The following is a 21,081-nucleotide window of genomic DNA, read 5'->3' as shown; positions in this document are numbered from 1 at the left end:
ATTTTATAAAGAGTTTGAGCTGACCGCGGACTCACATGCAGTCGTAAGAAATGATGCAGAGAGTTGCCGGGTTCCCTTTACCCACTCTCCCTCGGTGGCGGCGGCTCGAACAACCCAAGTACAAAATCACCTCCAGGATGTTGATGCCGTTACGATCCGCCGTCCCGCTCAGGTGCGGGGGTCTCTGTTTGAGGCCGGACGCCGAAGGTCATGGAGGGGAGAGTCAGAGAGCTGCAGCTCAGGGCGCGGAGTCACCCAGCCGGCGGCTCCCCGTGCCCCGGCTTTTGCTCCTGGCTGCCGGACGTGGCTGGGCCTGACCCCGGGCTGCCGTCCCCACCCGCTCCTCTCCTGTGCCCTCTGCAGTGCCCCCCAGCATCCGTGGGGAAGAGCTGAACGTGTCCGTCACGGCCAACGAGTCAGTGGCCCTGGAGTGCCGGAGCCACGCCATGCCGCCGCCCGTGCTGAGCTGGCGGAAGGACGGCCGCCCCCTGAAGCCGCGGCCTGGAGTCCGGCTCTCCGCAGACAAGGCCTTGCTGGAGGTGTGCGGCCTCTGCAGGCCTCCACCCAGAGCAGAGCCGCGCCAAGCCCCGGGCAGGGCGGGGCCCGTGGGTGCCCCTGCGAGCACCCATGCAGCTCAGTGTGCCAGCTGGCCCCTCCAGTCCCTACCCCGGGGCACGTCCTCCTGACTGGTCAGAGCTACTTCCAGCCAGATGGGGACAGAGTGGAGTGGGGGTACTGAGCCCTCAGAGCCTCCCTCAGGCCCCCCCATGGAGCTGGGCTCCCGCTTCCCACCTGCTTTTCCCATCTTGTTCCAGAGCCTTCTTGCCTTTGGGCATTTAAGACCCTTGTAAGGCATCTGGCGCAGCAAGGTGGGGTGGGGGGTGGTGCGGGTGAGGGGCACCTGGGTGGGGAGCTGTGGATTGAGCCTGGATTTAAATATTAGCTCTGCCCGCTCTTGGCTGTGGTACCGGACCACAATGGCCTCAGATTTATTACCTGTCATGCAGGGCACCTTTCTTCTGGGCTGGCTGGGAGAATTCTCAGTGCCCCTGTGAAGTCCAGCCTGGCTCAGAAAACAGCTCATTTGCATCAGCGGGGGGAGGGGAGGTACTGCTCCAACCTCCCACTGCAGCCCGATCCTCCTCCTCCTACCCCTCTATACCTTGTGATATGACCATGCCCAGCTCCGCCTGGCATGCCTGTCTCGCCTTCCCTTCCCTCCTCAAAGCCACAGCCTAGCTCCGTCAGCCACCCATGTCCGGGCCTGACCCCAGAGGACGGGGTCCCCTCCACCCCACCCTCCTTCGTGCTCCACCTTCTCCTCTGGGCTGTGGATGCGACGTGGGGTGAGGCTGGCAGGGCTGCCATTTAGGAGGCCCGTTGGGTGCGTCTGACCCAGGTCAGGCCACCACGGGCACTGGCCCCCCAACGCCTCATGGTACAGAAAGTACGAGAGGCGCCGGCATTGCCCCCAGGCTCCAGGCGGGGAGGTTGGGACACAGTGGCATGCCCACGGTCACACAGCCTGTCCAGGGGAGCCCCGTCTCCGTGCTGCCCTTGCCGACAACGGGTCGTTTTGTTCTCTGCCAGGTGGGCAGAGCAGAGGAGCGGGACGCAGGCCGCTACACCTGCGAGGCTCTGAACCAGGCAGGTCGCTCAGAGAAGCACTACAACCTGAACGTCTGGGGTGAGGGTCCGCTGGGCTGGTTTGGGGTCCCTCCCCCGCCCCTCCCAGCCCGCCACCCACCTCACACCCCGTTCTCTTACTCAGTTCCTCCAGTGTTCCCCACTCGGGAGCCCCGCACCCTGACTGTGATGGAGGGACACCCTGCCAGGCTGTCCTGTGAATGTCGGGGTGTCCCTTTCCCTAAGATCTCCTGGAAGAAGGATGGTAAGGCCGTCGGCTGGGAAGAGGCTGGGGTCTAGGCAGAGAAGGCTAAGGGAAGTGTCGCCTCTGTAATCATCACCTCCACCCCCCGAGGGCCGTGAGCCCACCCATCTCCGTCTCAGCTGGGCTCTGGGGCGGGGGCCCCCAGCGCGGGCCGGGGGCAGCCTCCCCGTGTGGGGCTGTGTGGATAGTGGACGGGAAGAGGGGGGAGCAGGGCCGACTCGGGGTTTTGGCTGGAGCGGGGTGCTGCCGCCGCCGAGATAGAGAGGCTGAGGGCGGGCAGGTCTGGGGGACAGACAGGAAGATTGGAGCATATTAATTTCGAGGTGACTGTTAGACACCCAATGAGATGCCTACTGGACAGTCAGAGGTAGGCGATGTGGCTCCCAGGAGACCGCTGGCTGAGGGCGGGCCAGGCCAAGATCACCAGGGGAGAGGGCGTGGGCAGAGAAGAGAAGGTGAGAGGGAGGAGGCACTGTCACGTGACCACCGGGCCCCGCCCCTTGTTGGGACATGTGATGGGCGGAGACTGCTGTCCTATGAACAGGCACAGGGCGACGGAGTCGGAAGTTGGTGTTTCATCCAGAGCCTCGAGGCTCGGAAAATCCTCCTCCGTTTTTTTGCTGCCGGGTGCACCTGCTGCCTGGCCTCCCTCCCTGGCCCTCCGTAGCTGTATATGGGTCATTTATTCAGTGGCCTTCACTGATCCCTACTATGTGCCAGGCCCCGAGCCTCTCAGGATCACAGAGGAAAGTGAGGCAGCGTCTGGTCTCCCAGAGGGCCTGGGCCAGGGCAGGGTTCAGACAGGACACCCGCAGGCAGATCCGTGATGGGGAGAAGCTGGGGGTTAGAGAGCTCATCGGATCTGGTGGTCAGGGAAGGCTTCCTGGCAGAGGCGCTGTCTAGGCGGACGCCTGGACAAAGAGCAGGAGTCTGCCAGGATGGTGGGAGGGCGGATGTCCTGGGTGGAAGGACTGAGAACCAGGGCCGTTTTCTCACGGCTCCCAGGTCAGCCCGTGCCCAGGGAGGGGGCCAGCCTTGAGCAGGTGTCAGCTGTGGGGCGGCTGCTGTACCTGGGACAGGCCCAGGTGGCCCAGGAGGGAACGTACACCTGTGAGTGCAGCAGCGTGGCAGGAAACAGCAGCCAGGAGCAGCGGCTGGAGGTGCATGGTGAGCTGGGCCGGGACGACCTGGCGGAGGCGGCCAGAGGGGCGGGCGACCAGGCACTGGCAGGGCGGACCCACCCCCGCCCCAGAATTCGAGCCAAGACAGAAACAGCAATGAGAACACTTCAACGGCACCTTCTAAGTTATGGGTGTTTTATTAACCGTGCCCCCCCCCAATCAGCTTCCTACAGCGCCCACCTGAGCATGAGCAAGGGGGTGACATGATCCCAAGTAGCCCCTGGTGGCCCAGAGCGGGGAAAACACATCTTGAAACAGAAACTGAAGTGTACGCTTTCTAGGAAGCTCCTGTGTGTATAATGGAAACTTGAGCCTGCAGTGATGAAATATCTCAGCCCGTAAAAATCGTTCTAGAAAGTAAAAGCAAGAAGAGCATTTTGGGGAGAATAACCCCCGCCCAGCCAGTCCCAATGACTATCTAAGCTTCCAGAAGCCTCTGGTTTCTGAGGAAGAAAATCTTTCATGAATCTTAAAGGCTGTGCTGTGAGCTTACTCTCCAAACAGCTACGCCCCATACCCCCATGATCCCAGGGTTGGGGACAGGGGACCGCGGGGTACTGTTACCACTACAGGAGGCCCAGAGGGGTGAGGCCAGCCGGCCAAGGTCACAGGGCCAGTGAGTGGCAGGATGGAGCACAGGCCTCGGTGGGAGCCAGCCCGGCCACAGCAGCTTCCCCGCGACATGCTCCTCCCCACCCAGCCCCGCCTCAGATCGCCGGCCCCCGGGAACCCCACACACAGATCTCCGTGATCCAGAACGGGACGGCCACGCTGGAATGCAACGCCACAGGGAACCCGCCACCCAGGGTGACGTGGGAGCGAGACGGCCAGCCGGTGGGGGCCGAGCCGGGCCTGCGGCAGCAGAACCGGAGCCACAGCCTGCACGTGGAGCGGGCGCGGGCCGCCCACGCCGGACGCTACAGCTGCGTGGCCGAGAATGTGGTCGGCAGGGCCGAGAGGAGGTTCACGCTCTCCGTGCTGGGTGAGGGCCAGGGGCCTGTCGGGGTCAGTGGGGACCGGGGCCGGGGTGGAGGCGGCCAGGCTGGGTCGGTCTCTGGGCACAGCCCCCGGGCTGTGCTCCTGGGGTCGGCCTCTTTCTTCAGGATGTCGTCCTCTCAGGACCGGCTCCGACTGCCCTCCCTCCATGCCTCCCTCTCGCCCTTATTTGCTGTTCCCTATTCTGTTCTGGGCACTGGGGAAATAGGCAGTCAGTTTAGGGGGGGCCCTTCTCATCATGCCACCACTGTGGCAGGGACCCCGCCTCGCCTGGTCACCCCTGCCTGGGGGAAGGGGGCTCCCTTTGTGAACGGACCCTTGCTTGGGCAGTGCACGGCCGCCACTCCCCTCTGACGTACGGGTTTGGGGAGTGGGGGGCCTCAGGGAGGGCAGGCGTCGGGGTCGGAGAAGGAGCGACAGCCCCACCGCATCCTGGGTGAGGCTTTCTCAGGAGGCTTTCTCTGGCGTCTAGTGCCCCCAGAGCTCATCGGAGACCTGGACCCACTGACCAACGTCACTGCCGCCTTGCACAGCCCCTTGACGCTGCTCTGTGAAGCCACGGGCATCCCACCCCCGACGGTCCGCTGGTTCCGAGGGGAGGAGCCCGTCAGCCCCGGGGAGGACACCTACCTGCTGGCAGGTAAGGGGCCAGCCAGGGGAGTATCCGATTGTCAGGTCTGGCCCTCTGCCTCTGTCCACCGCATGCCCGTCACCTCTGATCCTGAGCTGCCAGGTCTGGTTGGGGTAACCGTTTCAGCTGCTGGTTTCCAAGAGTGTACCCCAAAAGACTGGTCAGGAAAAAACGGATTTAAATAAGTTTGGAAAAGGCTCCCTGCCCTGCGCCCTTCCTGGAGACTCATAGCAACTGTCGAGTCAAGGTTCTGATAAGTCCTGCAGCAAATATTCTCATGGCACTTACGTAACGTCCCACAGAATAGTAACAAACTTTGGGAAACACTGACCTGAGCACCTTCTCGGCTGCGTATTTACCCCCCTCGCAAAGTTGGTTCGCGATGGTTCTTGCTGGCGTTACAAACGGAGACACCGAGGCCGAAGAGTCAGTGTCTCATCAGGATCTTGCAAGGACTCCAGGGCCCCTTGAAGCTCAGCCTCAGTGATAACTCAGTTGTTCCACACTGGGAAGACCCAGCTGTCCCGAAGCTGGGGTGGTGGACAGGTGTCTCCTTGTGCACGGCCTCTGTGCACTTGCGGGGGGCCGCTCCATGCACGGTGGTGGCGAGGACGCGGGGGCCGCCTCTGGGCCTGCGGAAGGAAGAGCGGTGGTCTGCTGGTCAGCAGCGTCTGCCCGGGGTGCAGGAGCAGCAGGGCCGACCTCTGCCCTCTGCCCTCTGCCCTCTGCCCCGTGTGCGTGCCTTCTCGGGGCTCGTCTTAGGAGATTCTTGACTTTCTTTGAGAGGACCTGGCTCGCCTCTGTGAGGGGTCCTTAGGAGTAGTGTTGGGGGGTCTGACCTGGGCCAGAACTACATAGCCCATTGCTGTCCTTTTAGCCCCCGACAGTCCCCAGAAGCAGGGGTAGCCGGGTGCCAGATCCCTCGTACAAGAACAGGGCTCAGGCTTACCCTGATGTCCCGGGGGCTCCATCCATCTCTTTACCCTCCTGGGCCTCAGTCTCCCCACTTGAGGAATGGCATGCTGAGAGAGGCCGACACATACACCTACACCTCTAATTATAACTCCCAGTGCACAGCCCGGGCTCAGCTTGGGACAGAAGGCCACTCATAGCCATGCTGGAGCCGACTGCCTTCCCTCCCCAGGTGGCTGGATGCTGAAGATGACCCGGACCCAGGAGCGAGACAGAGGCCTCTACTCGTGCCTGGCAAGCAACGAGGCCGGGGAGGCGCGGAGGAACTACAGCGTGGAGGTCCTGGGTATGTCACAGCCCGTCCTCAGGGGCAGCCCGTGAAGCCGTTTCCTCCTGCCGGGGAGCTTACGGGGGTGGGGCCCAGGACTGTCGGCTCTGGCTGCAGCAGGCGGCCCAGCCCTGCTCTGAGGCCACCGTGGAACTTTCCAGAAACCCAAAGTGGAAGGGGACGAATGTTTTCAGCACCCTCAGCTGCCTCCCTCTGAGCAGGGCCTCCCCCAGAAGCACCGGTACCTCCCCCAGCCAGCGGCGAACGTTTATTAAGCTCACCGCCCCGTGGAAGCAGGCGCAGTAAACTGAAGAGAGATGCTGTGGGCTCCTGGTTTCCTGCTCCGCGGTCGTTCACCCCGAGCGGGCCAACCCCGTTGGGTAACCGTCTGTCTCCTTGCTTCTCCCAGTTCCTCCCAGTATTGAGAATGAGGACCTAGAGGGGGCAGTCAAGGTCCCTGAGGGACAGACAGCCCACCTGACGTGCAATGCCACAGGTAAGGGCACCCCCGTGGCGGGCTGGGAGGGGGCGGGGGAGGCAGCTGAGAAAGGGGGCGGGGCTTGGGGACCTGGCGGCCCGCGGCTCCTCGGCTCCACAGCTCCTCACATCTTGGACTTGGTGCCATGTGTCTGCTCAGTTCTGCACTCGCCAGTACCTCCGCCCCAGACGCTCTTCCCCACTTCTCGCCCACCTCCAGATCTCGGCTTCCAGCACCTTCCACAAGGAGTCCTTGGCTGACTCCTTGGGCCTGGTCGATGACCTCCACTGGTCCCCTACAGGCCCCAGTGCTTTCTCATTCCAGCACTGAGCACACTGGACCATGTGACATCTGTGTGTCCCGGGCGGGCTTAGGGCTCCTTGAGGACCCAAGGGTGGCCTTGTCACCATGGTTCCCCCAGTGCCGGCACAGTAGGCTCCCGTTAATGCATGTGGGCTGGGATAGATGGGTGGATGGGATGGACGGATGGACGGACTGACAGACGGACAGAGTGACGGACAGGTGTATGTGTGTATCTGTGTATGGATGGATGGATAGAAGGAGGGAAGGAAGGAAGGACTTCTTGCTCGTCTGTACCAAGCCATCTCTGCACACTTCCTTGGTCAGGAAAAGGCGATCCAACCACTTAGGAAAGGGCCTGGGCCAAGCCTGGTGGCTGCTTCTGTCTCGCTCTGCTGCATGGGCCTCTGGACTGGGGTGAAGAACCCATGTCCCCCACTCCTTCCTGAAGCCGTCTCCCACCGCTGGGCCAACCCGGTCAGATCCCGCTGAGCTCTCTCACTTGCCTGTCTCCTCTGCCCCTAGGCCACCCGCAGCCCAAGGTTACATGGTTCAAAGATGGTCGGCCGCTGGCTGGCGGAGACGCCCACCACATTTCTCCCGATGGAGCCATCCTGCGGGTCCTCGAGGCCAACCTGTCTAGCGCCGGCCACTACTCCTGCATTGCAGCCAACGCAGTGGGGGAGAAGACCAGACACTTCCAGCTTAGCGTCCTGGGTACGTGCTGGGCTGCTGGGCAGCTCCAGGCCATGCCGGGTGCTGGGAGGAGGGAGAACCGTGTTGACCAGCTCCTGACACTCAGCTTCCCACAAAGCACTCTACTATCTTTTCTTCCGATTTTCTCAAGTTCGGCAACAATAACAACAACAATAACAACAACATAATAATAATAGCAGCTCCACTGGTTGGATGTTTATCATAGGCCGGGCATTTGGACAGGCCCGATTGGTTGAATCTTCACAACACCCCTGGATGGCGGGTCATGTGCTTGTCCCCATGTCAGCCATGAAGCTCCGAGGAGCCTCCTTCCGGGCTATTCGTCTCCCGAGGGCAATGCAGCCCCAACTGCCTTGTCGGGCTAGAGAAACAGGGGCGTAGGGAATGAGAGGGACTCACACGCACTGGGTGCAGGTGCTAAAAGGGAGAGTCGCCTGCAGACGACCAGTGAAAACAGAGGTGCTCTGCGCGAGAGGGAGCCAGGCTCTGCCCCGCCCCCCAGCCCTCCCCCCAGGGAGCCCTGCAAACTGGAAAAGAACAGGCTCTGATTCGATTATCGGTGCTCAAGATGTTAAGAGGCTGTGAGGGAAACCGAGGCAGAAATTGTCCCTTTTCCCCTACGGCATTGCTGAGCGGTGAGAGGGCTGGGGCTCTAGGTTACCCAGGCCAGAGTTCAAGTCCATGGCACACGCCTGGGCTCCTCTGAGCCTCAGTTTCCCATATGTGCGATGTAAATAGCCGAAGCACCGCGGCTGAGACTTTCCCAGACCTGGGGCCCAGGGTTGGGGACCTCTGCTCATGAGCATCCTGGGGCCCAGGGTTGGGGACCTCCGCTCACGAGCACCCTCCCCGCCCTCCACCGCAGTGGTGCCCACCATCCTGGGGGCGACCGAGGACAGTGCAGACGAGGAGGTGACCGTGACCATCAACAACCCCATTTCTCTGATCTGTGAGGCCCTGGCCTTCCCCTCCCCCACCATCACCTGGCTGAAGGACGGGGCCCCGTTTGAGGCCTCCGACAACATCCAGCTGCTCCCAGGTGATGCCCTCTGGGGGGAGGAGTGAGGAAAGAGGTGACAAGTTATCGGGCTGGGTCGAGGTCGGGGAAAGGGACGGGCGAGCCCGAGCTCATGCCTGGGGGTGACCCTGGCCACTGTCCCCCAAGCAGGCACCCACGGGCTACAGATCCTAAACGCCCAAAAGGAAGACACGGGCCAGTACACCTGCGTGGTCACCAACGAGCTTGGGGAGGCCGTGAAGAACTACCACGTGGAAGTCCTCAGTGCGTCGGGCGGCCTCTGGGCGCTGGCCGGGCGGGCAGGGGGCGGCTGGGTGCCCAGAGCCACACCGGTCCTGGCTTCCTTCTGCCACTCATGCTCACAGACGCTTCACAGCCTGCGTCCTGGGAGCCCCAGAAGGGCCCCCAGAGGTCACCCCAGGAATTCCCCTGCCTCGGACCTGCCCTGTCCCATAACCAAAGTCCGTGTCCCTGAGAGAACAGCCCCAGGAGCAGCTTGGTCTCCGAGACCCTGTTCTCTGCTCTCAGGGGGTCCCCCATTTCCTGAGACTGCCCTCTGTCCGACAGGGTGGGTGCGGGTTCTCGGCAGCCCCGCCCCAGGCCTGCTCCTCAGACCCCCTTGTGGTTTTCAGTCCCCCCTGCCATCTCCAAAGACGACCCCACCGGGGCGGTCAGTGTGAAGGAAGTGAAGACCAAGGTCAACAGCAGCCTGACCCTGGAGTGTGAGTGCTGGGCTGCCCCGCCGCCCACCATCAGCTGGTACAAGGACGGACGGGTGAGCGCGGGACCCCCGGGCGGCCTCGGACCCTCACCTCTGGGTCCCCCTGGTTCTGCTCGGAACCTTCCAGAAAACACAGTCAAAGTCCCAGGGCTAACCCAGGGCCTGCCTCACCCTTGACATTTTTTTTAAAAAATTTATTTACTTATTTTTTATGGTGACATTGGTTAATGAAATCCAGTAGGTTTTAGCTGTACGATTTAGCAGTAAGGCCTATATACATTTCTTTCTGTCACCACGTATTTGACCCCTTTGACCCTGTCTACCTCCCCACCGCCCTCTGGTAACCACGAGTCTATTGTCCATGTCCATGAGTCTCTGTTTGTCCTGTTTGCTTCACCCTTTACATTTTGATAGGAAACCCTAATCTTTATAGGGAACCAGCCCCCCGAACACTAAGCTCTACATTCACCCATTTAATAATTCTCTTCCAATTTTTAAGTCATTTGGATTTGGTTTTACCACATGGTCGGGGCGGCCTATCATCTTGTTGTCTTTTTAAAACTTGATTAAAATCTAAATACACTCACCCGGGGGCTTTCCGCCCCTCATTTGCGATCCCCATCACCCCCCTCTCCTCCCCCAGCCCGTGACCCCCGGCGAGCGGCTCCGAGTCCTGGGTGAGGGGCGGCTGCTTCAGATCCAGCCCACGCAGGTCTCGGATTCGGGGCGGTACCTGTGCGTGGCCACCAACGTGGCCGGCGAGGATGACCAGGACTTTAACGTGATCATCCAGGGTGTGTGGGGCCCGTGGAACTGGGGGTGGCGTGGCTGGCGGAGGGGCGTGTCCAAGCTTCTGGGGCAGCCGTCAGGAGGACCCTGTGCCAGCTGCCCGTGCCCTTTCTCAGCTCCGACGGCTCTGGCGGCTCTGGTCCCCTGGCCTGGGCTCTTTCGTTAACCCGCATCGTGACCTAAGGATGTCGCTGACCCTCTTAGGTCTTAGTTTTGCCTTCGGCGATGTGGGCGATCAGGTCAGGTGGCCTCGAGGGGCCCCTCCAGTTCCCAAAGCCAATGGTTCTGTGCCTCTGTGCTCCAATAAACCGGCTAGAGCTGAGTGTCTGTCCTCCTCCCCTGAAAAAATATCGCCGTGTCGTGAGAAGTTTTTTGGGTCCATCAGACGCGAGGTCCCGGGGGCAGGAACCTTATCCCAGCGCCCAGCATAGTAATCGCTCAGTAAACGCTGGTTGAAGGAGTGAGTGAATTTTAAAAACACTTGACCTAAGGAATTGGCCCAAACAGTGGACTTGCCCCTCCCGGGGGAGGCTCTTTCGAGTAGAGGTGCTTCCCCAACCCTCAGCGGGGTGTCCTCATGGCTTTGCCTCGTCCCCAGTGCCCCCCATGTTCCAGAAGGTGGGTGACGCCGGTGCAGACTTCGAGTTCCTGTCCCAGGCGGAGGAGGTCCGGGGTGGGGTGACGGAATACCGGGAGATTATGGAGAACAGCCCCGCATACCTGTACTGCGATACCAACGCGGTCCCAGCCCCGGAGCTCACCTGGTACCGAGAGGACCAGCCCCTCTCGGCCGCCGATGGCGCGTCTGTTCTGCAAGGTAGGCTTGGGCGGCGCGGAGAGGTGGGGGCACCTGCCGGTGGGGAGCAGGGTCATGCTCACGTCTGAGCCGGTCTCCATCTGCTTGCTGCCCGTCCTCCGAGCTCTCCCGCATGCTGCCTGCTGTGTGACCTCGGGCAGGGCCTGTGGCCACTCGGGACCTTTCCGGCCTTCGTGAGCCAGGGCTGGGAGCACTGGTTTTTAGAACAGGTGCTCACCTGGGCCGTGCCCACCTCTGGGCTTCAAGATCTGAATGTTTTGAAATAATCAGCCGCAGCTGGTGCCTCTCTCTGGCACGGGAGCTGTTTCCTGTATTGACATCTCATGACCTTGAACGTGGAAGAACCCCTCCCTGGGCTCTGGACCACGCCGAGGTCCAAGCTCGGGGCTCGTGTACCCTTCCGTTTCTTTTTACCACTTTAAATCTTTGTTTCCTTAAGGTTATTTAGTTTTTTTCAAACAGCCCTTTTACTTTACAGTAGTTTTCTTGTGGATGATTTTGAACTAAAAGGCTTTGGCACAGCGCTTAGAAGCACCTGGCTTCCCTGGGCTGCTAACTCAGCCCCCCGAGGTGGGCCAGGGCGGGGAGGAACTCCAGGCACAGAGCCCCGTAGTGGCTCACGGCAGGGATTCAGTGGTCACCGGGCTTAGGATTCACCCTGTGGCCAGCGGTGGGGCTGTGGGAGGTGGGGGAGGCAGAGACGAGGTGGGCAGCAGGCACCTGCCGATAAGCCGGGTCATTCCAGCCTCTGTACTTTGGTGCCTGTGGAGGAGGGGGCTTCTTGAGATCTGGAAGGAGCTGCTTGCTGGAAGCTGTTTGCTCCTGCCGGAAACCCCCGGACTGACCCCCTAACTAACTTGCCCTCTCACGCGGATGCCAACCCGAACCCTGGGTACACAGCAAGCTCCGTCACATGGTGACCCCCGGGTCAGACCCTGACCTAGGTTTATCCGAGCCATCACCCGAACCCAGGCCTCAGCCATTGACCCCCAACCCACCATCGACCTCTGACCCTGCCCGCTGACTCCTAGATTAATCTCACACATCAAGTGACCCCAGTCATGGCCACCCCCTCCTTAATACGGACCGTCGTCCCCTGGCTCTGCACAGAATGAGATCACACAGGGCCCCTAACCGGGCCGCCACTTGAGACCAATTCTAGCCCCCCACAGATGCTGGGGTCTGGCCCTGGCTGGCTCTGGATCACAGAGGGTCCCAGGGAACACCCCCAGCAAACCCCACAGCCAACTACCAGAGCGCGAAGCCGCCTCTCCACCTCCTAAGTGCCTCTGCCCAGGTCTCTGGCCCGTCCCTCCGTCCTTTCAAGGAGCTGGGCAGCCTCAGCTCTCCCATCATAACATGGGAAGCGCGTGCGGCTCATGGAGTCGGTCCAGGAAGGCGCCCAGCCAGGCCCGGCGCGCAGCGGCCCTACTGTGCTTTGTCTGACCCCCTTGCCCCGTGAGCGGGTGGAGCAGGCTGCTTCTCTCCGTCTCACAGATGGGGGCGAAGTGACAGGTGCCAGGCCCCCTCCTTGCCCTCGCTCAGGGCTCCGTCACCCTGTTTCCGCAGGAGGCCGGGTCCTGCAGCTCCCCCTGGTACGTGCGGAGGATGCTGGGAGGTACTCGTGCAAGGCCTCCAATGAGGTGGGGGAGGACTGGCTGCACTATGAGCTGGCGGTGCTGAGTGAGTGGCCGGCCTGGGTCAGGGGCTGGGGGGGGGGGGCGGTCTCAGGTCTGCAGGCCCCATGAGAGCCCCCCTGAAGGGGGTCCTGGTGGAGAGCGTGTTTGGTCTCGCTGTCCCCGGAGGCTGATGACATAGGGGTTACGAGCCTGGGCTTTGAAGCCCGACGAGACTGGTTCAGATCCCAAGCGAGCTGCTCCCAAGCCGTGTGGCCTGGAGCGAGTCCCAGCCCTCTCTCTGTGCCCCAGATCCCTCTAGCTGCGTCAGGACGACCTCGGAGGGGTTGGTGGGCGGGGCACAAGGAGCCTTAGCCAGCCCCGGGTCCCAAGCGCTCTTCTCGCTTCCATGTCCCCGACCCCCAGCCCCGAGGACCCTTTCTGGGGAGGCTGCCTGCTCCTCCTCATTCTCCTCTCCTCTCCCCGACCCCAGCCCCACCTGTGATCCTGGGTGACACGGAAGAGCTGGTGGAGGAGGTGACCGTCAATGCCAGCAGCACCGTTAGCCTACAGTGTCCAGCCCTGGGCAACCCGATGCCCACCATCTCGTGGCTCCAGAACGGACTGCCTTTCTCCCCGAGCCCACGGCTGCGGGTCCTGGAGGACGGGCAAGTCTTGCAGGTAGGGAGGGCATCCCCCGACTTGGGCTAAAGGCGGCGTTTGCTGCGACTCAGTACTGCTTGTCTGGGAACCACGCGGCCACCGTCAGCTGGGCCAAATGAGGCTCTTTGCCTGAAAGCATGTGAGACTTAACTCAGCCCACCACGATGAGCCTTGCCGGCAGGCACAGGGCTTCACATAAGCAGCTAGAAATTCTGGTGACACCGGACAAGGACCGCACCTGCACGCCACTCCTAGAGCCCGGTGTGGCACAGGGCAGCCTCCCGCGGGAATGCCATCTGACCCGGAACACGCCCGGCACCTAGGACCTTAGGCAGGCAGCACCCTCGCCACCCAGTGCCCAGACAGCTGCACGAGACCCCTGGAGCCCCACACAGCACAGAGCGGCCCTCCTGGGGGCTAGGGACTGTCGTTACCATCTAGGGGGCTCTAGGGAATCACCCAACACCAACCTCACGCCCTGCAAACATCACAGAAAGCCCTAGACCGATGTGGGGTGTGCATGCCCATCCGTGGAGCCCTTAAGTGCTGCTCCATGCAGACATAGGTGGCCTTCCGAGGGGGGCTTCCTGGTGCCTGGCATGATGGGCGGGAACCCTCCCAGGAGTTCCTACAGAGGGGCCCTGGGCTGTCAGGCCTGTGGCATCTCCCGGGCACTGTCTCCCTATGCTCACAGGTGTCCACAGCAGAGGTGGCCGATGCGGCCAGCTACATGTGTGTGGCCGAGAACCCCGCGGGCTCTGTGGAGAAGCTCTTCACCCTCCGGGTGCAAGGTGAGCTGCGGGGAGCGGGCAACCCCAACAACCCCTGGCGACTCTGCAGCCGAGCAGGGGCTGATGCCCAGGGCTCGCTCCCAGTGCAGACAGACACAGCACCTCGTCCCGCCCCGAGGGCCACCAGCTCTGGGCCTCCAGTGTCCTAGGCCCTGGGTCTGCATCCAGCGTTTAGGGATGCTGGCCTGGCTCCAGCCACCTCCCGGGACAGAGAGCATTTGGGGGACCCTGATCACTGAGAGCCAACCCCCAGATGATGCTGAGCGACTTCAGAGGCCCGACAGCATCACTGTAGCGCACTCACTCTGCACCCGGCGTGGGGCCGACTGCTTCCGGCGGGTCTGAGAGGTTAGCGCCATCCCACAGCTGTGGAGAGACGCAGAGAGGTCGCCCCGTGGGGTCTCACCGCCCCCAGAGTGGGCCCTCTCGACCTCCGCGTTCGTGTGACGCTTGCACCTCAGTGCGCCTGAGCTCTGCCTTCGGCCGTGGCTGGCTGTGGTTCACGGGAGCGAAGGTCCAGGACTCGCATAAATGGGTGTTTTGGTTCTGCCCCGAACCAGCCGGGGGGCCTTGGCAAAGTGGCTCCCTCCGATCTCCGAGCCCCTGTGCTCTCCTCTGGGACGTCACTCCGGCAAATAGGGGCTGCCGCGCGGTGTCGTCGGAGGGTGCGCCAGGAGCCCGCAAAGCCCTGTGTGTCACGCTGTAGCTCTCTGTCCCCCGGCCGAGGTGCGGTCTCACGTGTCTGTCTTTATCCCGGTGGCCACGGGGACAGTCCCACCGCGAATCGCGGGCCCGAACGTGGAGCAGGTCACGGCCATCCTCGACAGCAGCGTCTCCCTCTCCTGCGCTGTCCACGCTCACCCGAGCCCTGAGGTCACGTGGTACAAGGACGGCCAGGCCCTCCTCCCGGGAGAAAAGGTCTTCCTCCTGCCTGGTGGGTAGACCAAGGCTGGGGCCCAGCTCTGCGGGGAGCCCGAGCTGCCTCCCTGCACCCGGGACTGGGCTGGGGGTCTGGGAGGCTCCAGGACTGGCGGTGTGGACCTGGGGGCAGCCCGTTTGCTGGCGAGGGGCTGGCTCCCATCTCCCCACCCACCCCCCGCCCCGTGGCAGGTACCCACACGCTGCAGCTGGCCCGGGCGCAGCCTTCGGACTCCGGGACGTACATGTGCGAGGCCCTCAACGCGGCCGGCAGAGACCAGAAGCTGGTGCAGCTTAGCGTGCTGGGTGCGTCCCGTCCGAACCCCCACCTGCACTGTCCCCCGCTCCGCCAGTCAGCGCCTCAGCCCCACACCCCGCAGGGAGCACAGGTCGGGTGGGGCCTGAGACGCCCGCGTCCACCAGCAGTGACGGCGTCCAGGCCGCAGGGCTGTTAAGGTCGTGGTCTGGGTCACGTGGTTTGAAACTCAGCTGTGCACATGCTCTGTGACCTCCGGCGAGTCGCTCCCCCTCTCGCCTGGCCTCAGGCCTCTCATCTGTAGGTGACAGTGGGTATGAGGATTAAACGATGGGGTGTGAGCACTAGCCCAAGCCTGACTGATCACGAGGTTCTCGGCTTGGAGCCTGTTTTTGTTTTGGGGCTCCTGGTCTTCAGAATTGTCTTGGGGAAAAGCTGGCCCAAACTGTCACGAGCCAGGACTCGGCTGATGGCTCTTTCTAGCCGCAGGGCTGGTTCCTCCATTTGTGTGTGCTCACCTGCTGTGTGGATACACCGTGCCGGGTCTTGTGGGCCCCCAGCTGGGGTGGTGGGGGGCTTCTCCACTAGTTCCCTGGAAGGACGGGACCCCACAGAGGGTTCTAACCCAGATGGGACCTGGCCTGGGTAGGAAACAGCCCAGGAGGGTCAGAGCACCATCCCCACTAGGGAGGCCAAGGCCCAGAGAGGGCGAGAGGCTTTTCCCGGGTCACCTAGCAGGTCCTCGGCATGCCGGCCTGGTTTATCTTCCCCTGAGTCCCTGGGTCTGTGCCATCCTCTGGGGTGTGGTCCGCTCTGATGCCCCACCGGGCCTCCGCAGGCTGTTTACCTGGGGCTGGGGGGGGGGCACAGGAAAGGCAGCCTGGCCTCACTCCGATGTCTCCTGTCCCAGCCCCCCCCACCTTCAGGCAGGCTCCCAGTGGCCCCCAGGAGGCGTTGCTGGTAAAGGCCGGGGACAAAGCCGTTTTGAACTGCGAGACAGACTCGCTCCCCGAGCCGGCTGTGACTTGGTACAAAGACGGGCAGCCCCTGGCCCTGGTACAGCGGACCCAGGCTCCTCTGGGTGGGCAGAGGCTGGAGATCCTGGACACCCAGGTGAGCCACCCGATGGCACGGGCAGCCACAGGAGGCCATCCCAACGTCACCTCCCGGTCAGGCTGGGGACAGCCGATGGCCGTGTGGCAGGACGTGGAGGCTGCTGCCTCCTCAGCCTACGAGACCCCAAACCCAGTTGCTCAGCAGCCTCAGGGGTGGGTGGGGGCAGCAGGAAGAGCCCAGGGCTCCATACCTGGCTCCGCCTTGACTCACGGAATGACAGTGTAGGTCCCTTTCCACTGCCTGCCTCGGTGTCCCCAGGATCTAGAAGCTTGGCCTGGGCTCTTCTGGTTGTGACTCCTGGGAGGCAGCGGGGGGCCGTTTCCTCCAGGCCTGGCTGACACACAGGCCCGGGAGGGTGGGGTCGGGCGCCCGTGCGCTCACCGGCCATTGGCCCTTCTGCTTCTCGAGGCTCTTGGGAAAGGCCAGGGGGTCGGGTCTCCCCTGGGCTTCCTAGGCAGGACCAGCGCCTTTGGGGAGATCCTGCTCTGGGCCCTAGATGTTGCGGGGGTGCCCTGGGTCCTGCAGCCCCGTTTGCACACTGTCCCCGTGCGCTCTTTTCTGTCCCAGGTGTCAGATAAAGGTCTGTATAGCTGTAAGGCGAACAATGTGGCCGGGGAGGCTGTGCGGACATTCGTCCTCACCGTCCAGGGTAAGCCGGGGACCAGCCTGTGACCGTTGCCATGGGACCCTGAGCAGCACACGGGGCCGCCAAGGATGGGAAGGGCTGAAGCTGCAAAGACACGGGGCAGCCGAGTGCTAGGGGCACGCGGTCTGGAGCTGGAAAGACCGAGATCTGAACAGGGTTTGCTTTGCGACCTCGTCCCTGAGCCTCAGGTGTCTCTTCTATAAAAGAGGCTGGAAGCCGTGCCTGCCCGCTAGGCACAGAGCCCCTCGGTCGGTGCACTGCCATGACTGTGTCCGTAAAGGGCTGGGCGCAGAGCCTGGCATGTGGGCACTGGCACGGGAGCCCGCAGAGATTGGACACTCGGTGGCCTTGGCCATGTCACCTCCATCTTGAGCCTTGAGAAGCCTGTCCCACCGGCCCAAGGATGGAGCATAAATGGCATTTGATTGGGTGTGTCTCAAGCTAGGGGTGAGGTGGAGGTGCCTAGGGGAGCAAGGGATGAAGGCTTGACCAGGTTTTCTTGGGGTCAGATGTGTCAGTTAGGCCCTATAGATTCCAGCAAAGAGACCCCAAAATACAGTGGATTAAATGACGGAAGCTTACCTCTCTCATCCATAAACCCAGAGGCGAGTGGTTAGGCCGGGGCGAGGTGGGGGGGTGGGGGGGAATGTAGCTTGGCTCCATGTCGAAATTGAGGGACCCAGGGTCCTTCCATCTTGTCGATGTCCCATCCCCTAGGGGGTGGTCCCTGGCCATGTGGTGGAAGCCGGACACGTTGCATCCTGTCCCAGCCCATAGGAAGCAGAAAAGGGCGGAAGTAGAGGCCAAGCGTTTTTATTTTAAACGAGTGATACATTGTCCCCTCTGCTCGTGTCCCCTTACGTGAGAACTTAGGCAGCCAGCCACAGCAGGCTGCAAAGGAGACTGGGAGATATGGTTTCCACCCGAGTGACCAGGTGCTCAGCTAACTTTGCTGGGCAGGTTGCGTAGGACAGGGTCGGGGGACACCGGCTGTTGGCCACAAATGGCAGAGCAAGTAGCCTCCCCACCAGGTGAGCAGCGGAAGGATCCAACCCTGAGCCATATGGAAGACCATGGCCCGAGGTACAAGACTTCATCCTGGCTGAGCGAGGGAGAGCATGGGGATCGATTCGTGAGGTCCGTCCTGGCATAGGCTCAGAGCAGCTGGTGTGCGAGCCACGCATTGGCCATCCTTGGGCTAAGGGGACCGCTTCTGGCCTCTGCCTTGTGGATGATTCGAGACAGCCAGCTGCTGGCTCTGTTGGTGAATAAAACACCACCTCTCTCCATCGACAGCAAAGCATAAAATACCAACCCCCAGCTACAGAGAAGGGCCTCCCGAGACATCCCTGGGCGGCCGAAGAGGAAGGAAGTGGGAGCAGAGTCTTAGCATTTGGGGAATCTGGCTTCTCTCCTGCAGTGCCCCCGACGTTCGAGGACCCCAAGGCGGAGGCAGTAAGCCAGGTGGCCGGGAGCCCTCTGGTCCTGACCTGCGACGTGATTGGTGTCCCTGCCCCCACTGTCACTTGGCTGAAGGACAGAGTGCCCGTTGGTGAGCTCATCAGAACTTGCTTCTCTTTTGACTGCTGAAGAGTCCTTTAATGAAGTGACGGCGAAAGCCAAAGGGAGTTGCCGCTTATTAACTCTTATTTCTCGGCAAAATCGAAGGTTGGCAGGGCCATATATCGGTCCCACCCCCTGCTGTCTTTCAACATCGTTGGCCCTTGAAATCCCAGCGTGGGAAGCTGCTTTCACGGGGGGCCTGAACCCGCAGTCAGCTCCCACGAGACAAATGCAGAGTGGGTGCCGAGTGCCCAGCCGGCCCATCTTTGGGTCTGGCATTGTCCCCCAAAGCTGCTTCTCCGTTAGCTCGGCTCCGCCCTGGCCCAGGCCTCGGTCACCCCGACTCAGGCCTTCGCCCTTGCCCCTCTTTCTCCCTGAGGACGCTCAGCAGATCTCTGGCCTCGCCGCTGGTAAATGTGTCTGGTGCCACCCACTCCCGTTCTGGCCACCACTGTCCTGCCCACCCCCACCCCGGGTGAGAGCGGCAGCCCCAACACAGGTTTCCTGGGCCCACTCCAAGCCTCCAGCGTAGACTCCACACAGGGCAGAAGGGACCTCAAAGCTCTGAGTGGGTCACTAGTCTGTCAAAGATCTTGTCGTGGCCTCAGAAGCACAGGCCGCGGGGCCGGGGCCAGCCCGCCTCTCCCGCCCCGCCCCACGCCCCAGCCAGGCCCTGCTGCTCTTGGCTTCTCACACGTGTGCCCGTGACCTCCCCCCGCCCCGCCATGACAGCTTTATTGAGATGTAATTCTCATACCATACCACTTACCCATTTAAAACGTATAATTCCGTTATTTTTTATAGATTCAAGGACCATCCCCACAATCAATGTTAGGACATTTTTATTACCTGAAAGGAAACCTCATACCCATTTCCCTTTATTCCCTACTTCCCCTCAAATCTCCCCCCAGCCCTGCAGCCACTAACCCACTTTCCGTCTCTGTAAACTTGCCTCATTTGTACCTTTCGTAGAAGTGGAACCACATAGCGTGTGGCCTTTTGTGACTGGCTTCTTCCTCTCGGTGTCACGCTTTCAAGGTTCATCCACGCGGTAGCCCACGTCGGTTCTTCGTTCCTTTTTTTTTAAGTTAATTTTGTGTATGTCCGAATAGTCCATTTTGTGGGCACGTCACATTTTCTTTACCTATTTGTCAGTCCGTGGGCGTCCGCGTCCGGGCGGCTTCCACCCTTGGCAGTGATGAACAGCGTGCTGTGAACAGCTGCGTGCAGGTGCACGTGTGGGTGTGAGCCTGCCTTTCGCTTTGGTCCACACCTGGGGCCGCAGTGGCACTGGGCCCTGCCCACCTCCACTCTCAGCTGCGACTCTCCTCCCCAGAAGACTTGCCTGGTCCCTCCCGGCTCTGTCAGGGGCTTCACGGGGCTGGTCACATGGGACTGTGCCTGGTTCACAGTCTCCGACACGCTTGGAACTCCTTGAGGACGGGGACTGTGTTTTTCTCGTCGGGTCCCAGGCTCATGGGTGGACATGTAGTCATTGCTGGATGGACAGACGAGGGTCTGGGCGAGGGCAGATCAGCCCGGGCTGGTGCAGTTAGAGCAGGCTTCAGGGCAAAGGTGTGAATGCAGAGAGTGAAGGGTGCGGGCACGGGAAGCTGGGGGCGAGCGTGCAGCCCGAGCAGAGGCCCGGGGGTCCCCTGGCTGGCCTGCCTTAAGGTCAGGGAGTGGCTGGTTCACCTTGATTAGTGGGAAGGGGGCGAGGGGGTGGAGCTGGAGAGATGAGGGAGGTGACTTCAGCCTGGGAGGTGTCAGGAAGAGGAGCAAGTCCTAGGCACTAAAGGGAGTGGGGTCCCTTGGGAAGAAATGTCCCAGGGGAGGGAAATCGGGGCGGGTCGTAAGGACCAGGACGTGGAGACCCCGGGCCAGGCTGAGGAGGCCGTGGTGTAGACGGGATGAGGTGCCGCCTCTGTCTGAACGTTTCCCTTTGAGCGTAAGACGGGATGAGGGATTCGAGGGCTCCCCGGGTCCTTGCAGCTTTGCGAGCGGGAGGGATGGACGCCATCTCAGGGAGTCACGGGACTGTCGTGCTGGGCCCAGTGATGGCCCCTGGGGTGGCGGACCTGTGCAGGTGAAGGCCTGGCACGTCCTCCATCCCACAGAGAGCAGCGTGGCGCATGGCGTGGTCTCCCGGGGCGGCCGCCTCCAGCTGAGTCGCCTGCAGCCGGCCCAAGCGGGCACTTACACGTGTGTGGCCGAGAACGCCCAGGCCGAGGCCCGGAAGGACTTCGTGGTGGCCGTGCTGGGTACGTCTGTGCCCTGCACCCTTCCCTGTGCCCTACCCCCATGCCAGGCCCTGCCCCTGCCGGGCCTCACCACAGCCCCCCGCTGCAGTGGCCCCCCGGATCCGGAGCTCGGGCACCATGCAGGAGCACAGCGTCCTGGAGGGGCAGGAGGTGCGGCTGGACTGCGAGGCTGACGGGCAGCCACCGCCCGAGGTGGCCTGGCTGAAGGACGGTGGCCCGCTGGGCCAGGGCGTGGGCCCCCACCTTCGGTAAGGCCTGGCCGGCACCCTCCCTGCCCCAGGCAGCAGGCCCTACCGACCCTCACGCACCTGCTCCCTGCTCTCCCTCCCTGTGCAGGTTCTACCTGGACGGCAGCTCCCTGGTGCTGAAGGGCCTCATGGCCTCGGACTCGGGCGCCTACACCTGCGTAGCCCACAACGCGGCCGGGGAGGACGCCAGGCTGCACACCGTGAATGTGCTGGGTGAGCCGCAA

The 21,081-nt window shown here is 62.2% G+C and overlaps 1 protein-coding gene across 1 annotated transcript in view; it reads left to right on the top strand.

The window, feature by feature from the left end:
- Positions 1-21,081, top strand: part of HMCN2 (hemicentin 2) — a 129,516-nt gene that overhangs the window by 74,435 nt on the left and 34,000 nt on the right. The window contains 25 exon segments of the mRNA XM_036239433.1: positions 364-539; positions 1,591-1,687; positions 1,772-1,891; positions 2,897-3,058; positions 3,773-4,054; positions 4,541-4,708; positions 5,844-5,957; positions 6,349-6,435; positions 7,243-7,434; positions 8,300-8,473; positions 8,603-8,716; positions 9,085-9,227; positions 9,817-9,967; positions 10,561-10,779; positions 12,349-12,462; positions 12,889-13,076; positions 13,753-13,849; positions 14,622-14,783; positions 14,960-15,073; positions 15,934-16,136; positions 16,707-16,788; positions 18,206-18,337; positions 20,466-20,609; positions 20,698-20,857; positions 20,946-21,070. Of these exon segments, the coding sequence (XP_036095326.1) occupies positions 364-539; positions 1,591-1,687; positions 1,772-1,891; positions 2,897-3,058; positions 3,773-4,054; positions 4,541-4,708; positions 5,844-5,957; positions 6,349-6,435; positions 7,243-7,434; positions 8,300-8,473; positions 8,603-8,716; positions 9,085-9,227; positions 9,817-9,967; positions 10,561-10,779; positions 12,349-12,462; positions 12,889-13,076; positions 13,753-13,849; positions 14,622-14,783; positions 14,960-15,073; positions 15,934-16,136; positions 16,707-16,788; positions 18,206-18,337; positions 20,466-20,609; positions 20,698-20,857; positions 20,946-21,070 (3,720 nt within the window).

This window comes from Rousettus aegyptiacus, unplaced genomic scaffold (genome assembly GCF_014176215.1).
Source record: "Rousettus aegyptiacus isolate mRouAeg1 unplaced genomic scaffold, mRouAeg1.p scaffold_m13_p_3, whole genome shotgun sequence".
NCBI classification, from domain to species: domain Eukaryota; kingdom Metazoa; phylum Chordata; class Mammalia; order Chiroptera; family Pteropodidae; genus Rousettus; species Rousettus aegyptiacus.
The sequence above is the reverse complement of the archived record's forward strand: the minus strand, read 5'-3'. Positions and strand labels throughout refer to the sequence as shown.